We start from the raw sequence: 2704 nt of genomic DNA, 5'->3' as shown, positions 1-2704 counted from the left end.
TTCTTAGGACTTGAAGTGACTAGAAGTTAGGATGGGATTTCTATTTGTCAGAGGAAGTGTGCACTAGAAATCCTAACTGAAACAGGTTATCTTGGTTCTAAACCAGCTCTTAGCTCGCTATCGCAAAACTTGAAACTAAGCAAAGATGGTGATGAGGATGTTACAGATGCAAGCATGTATAGGAGATTGGTGGGGAAACTCTTATATTTGATAATCATGCGGCCTAACCTATCTTATGTTGTACAGGCACTTAGCCAGTTTCTTCAATCACCGAAGCAGCAGCATTTGGAAGCAGTATACCATGTGTTGCGATATTTGAAAGGCACACCTGGGCAAGGTCTTTTCTTTGCCAAAAACTTCGACTTAACACTCGAGGGCTATTGTGATGCTGATTGGGCAGCATGTTCAGACACTAAAAGATCAGTCACTAGGTATTCCATTTTCTTAGGGAATTCGCTGGTGTCCAGGAAATCCAAAAAGTAGCACACGGTTTCCAAATCTTCAGCCGAGGCTGAATATCGATCCATGGCAACAGCAGTGTGTGAATTCAGCTGGTTGAGGAATATACTTAGTGATTTGGGGGTGTGGCATACTAAGGCAGCATTGTTGTTCTGTGATAGCAAGTCAGCCATACATATAGCTAGTAATTCAGTCTTTCACGAGCGTACAAAACATATCGAAATCGACTGCTATTTAGTACGAGATAAGGTGCAAGCAGGTGAGGTGAAGACTTTACATGTGGCGTCAAAAGAGCAATTGGCAGACTTGTTAACAAAACCGTGAGAAGGAGTCCAGTTTAAGTCCCTGTTATTCAAGATGGGAATTTTGAACATTCATTCTCCATCTTGAGGGGGCTTATTGAATTTCATCATTTTGTAAGGGTAGTTTAGTCTTTGTACATTCTTAACTGTGTATATATATGTTGATAGTCTATACAGAAGCTCTAGAATTTTCAGTTGAAGAAATGCAATTGTGATTCCCGCCATTTTTTCTCTTCGTTCTCTCTCTATACTTCATCAAACACATATACAATGGAAGATTATACATTCGTGAAGTCGTAATAAATCATAAACGAAACAAAGGAAAAAAGAATCGATAAATCCAACTGAATTCTGCAGCTCTGCTAGACTTTAGAAACTTATGAATTAATTCTAAAATCCCCTTTTGGCACGTTAATATAAACACCTTTGCAATTCAATCCACATCCACATCCACATCGAGAGCACTCATACAAATTATCAATCGAAAATTCTGCAGATGCAATTCCAACAGAAAATTCAAGTTTATCCCCATTCCTCATAACCTCAACAATGTTAAGCCAAAGGAAAAACAATTTGACACTAACCCCAGAGAGGCTGGTCAGCTTACCTTTGGAGATGTACCCACTGATCTTGGAATTGAACTTTAGCTGGTACGAGCCTTCAAGGGAGAAACTGCAGGAACCCTTAAAATACGTATTGAATTTCCAGTGGCTTTATCGAGATCGTAGTGGGTTACGCCTTCTGGGACTGGGAAATCATAAGACTGGAGGAGTTCGTACGTTGTGATAGAAGGGTTTCCGCCGCCCTGTGTGGTTTTGTCTACGGTGGCGACGGTGAGAACGGTGGCAACTATTTTGTAGGTTGTTTTGTGTTGCTGGCATAGTTGTTCCTTGTCGGGTTTTTTTCGCTGTTCGAGTAGATTATTGTGAAAAACAATTGCAATAGAGAGTGAGATCACAAATTTGGACTCTTGTTCGATGCTGTAATCTGGACTCTGTTGAAGTCTACTCAACCACATTTACAAATGAAAATATTTAAATACGTCGATATATTTTATTTTTTATTTTGAACTCAATAAGGTATATCGTTACAAAATATAAACTACAGATTACAGAAAAATGATAAATTATTCTAAGTCTCAAGATTAATCCCCTAATCAAGATTCTAGGAATCGGATACAAATGGCCTAAAATTGAGCCTAAATTTGCTAGCTTTTCCCCCAATTCCATTATCACAATCAAAGCCACAACCACATTCTGGCGACTCATAAAAGTTATCTACCGAAAAATCCGCCGACGCAATCCCGACGGAAAATTCAATTTCATCGCCATCTTTAGTAACTTCCACGATGTTTAGCCAGAAAAACAACACTTTTACTTGTATACCCTTCAGATCCTTGATTTTGTCAGTGGAAATGGTCCCAGAGATTTCAGATTTGTACTTGAGATTGTAGCCGTCTATGGTGAAACTGCAGGTTTTGTTCAGGTATACTGTGAACTTGCCAGTGGTTGAGTTCAGTTCGTAGCCTGTGACTCCCTTTGGAAGAAGACCAGGCGGAAAGTCGTATTCCGCCAGTAACTCATAAACTGTCGGCGAGGAGTCGGAAGTGGCGGCCGGCGAGGTTGTGAATAGGGAAAGAGAGACGAAAAGGATGCCTAAAGTTGCTAGTGAATCCATGGGTGTCTGGGGAGATTTTGGACTCGAAAACATAGCAAATTTATAGCTAGGGTTCTTCTATGACACTTCTACAACAGTGCATTTGACTGTTATTTTTCTCGAAAAAATGTCATTTTTCTCATTTAAATTCTTACTTGTGTGCTTTTTTATTTATATTTTGTTTCCATAAAAAATATTATTTTACTTTTGATTATGTAATTATATTTTTCTTAAAGACAAAAAAAATATTTTTTTTGAGGATTATATTTTTATTTTCCACATAATTC

General features: G+C 38.6%; 1 protein-coding gene across 1 annotated transcript; it reads right to left on the bottom strand.

The window, feature by feature from the left end:
• Positions 1–1792: 1792 nt before the first annotated feature.
• On the bottom strand, positions 1793–2498 carry LOC111394220 (uncharacterized protein At5g01610-like). The gene has a single exon (XM_023019983.1). It carries the CDS (start codon positions 2469–2471, stop codon positions 1926–1928), a length of 546 nt encoding a protein of 181 aa, XP_022875751.1. The 5' UTR covers positions 2472–2498; the 3' UTR covers positions 1793–1925.
• Between the last annotated feature and the right edge of the window lie 206 nt (positions 2499–2704).

Source organism: Olea europaea, chromosome 1, assembly GCF_002742605.1.
Source record: "Olea europaea var. sylvestris chromosome 1, O_europaea_v1, whole genome shotgun sequence".
NCBI classification, from domain to species: Eukaryota; Viridiplantae; Streptophyta; class Magnoliopsida; order Lamiales; family Oleaceae; genus Olea; species Olea europaea.
This window is presented reverse-complemented; position numbering and strand designations above follow the sequence as displayed.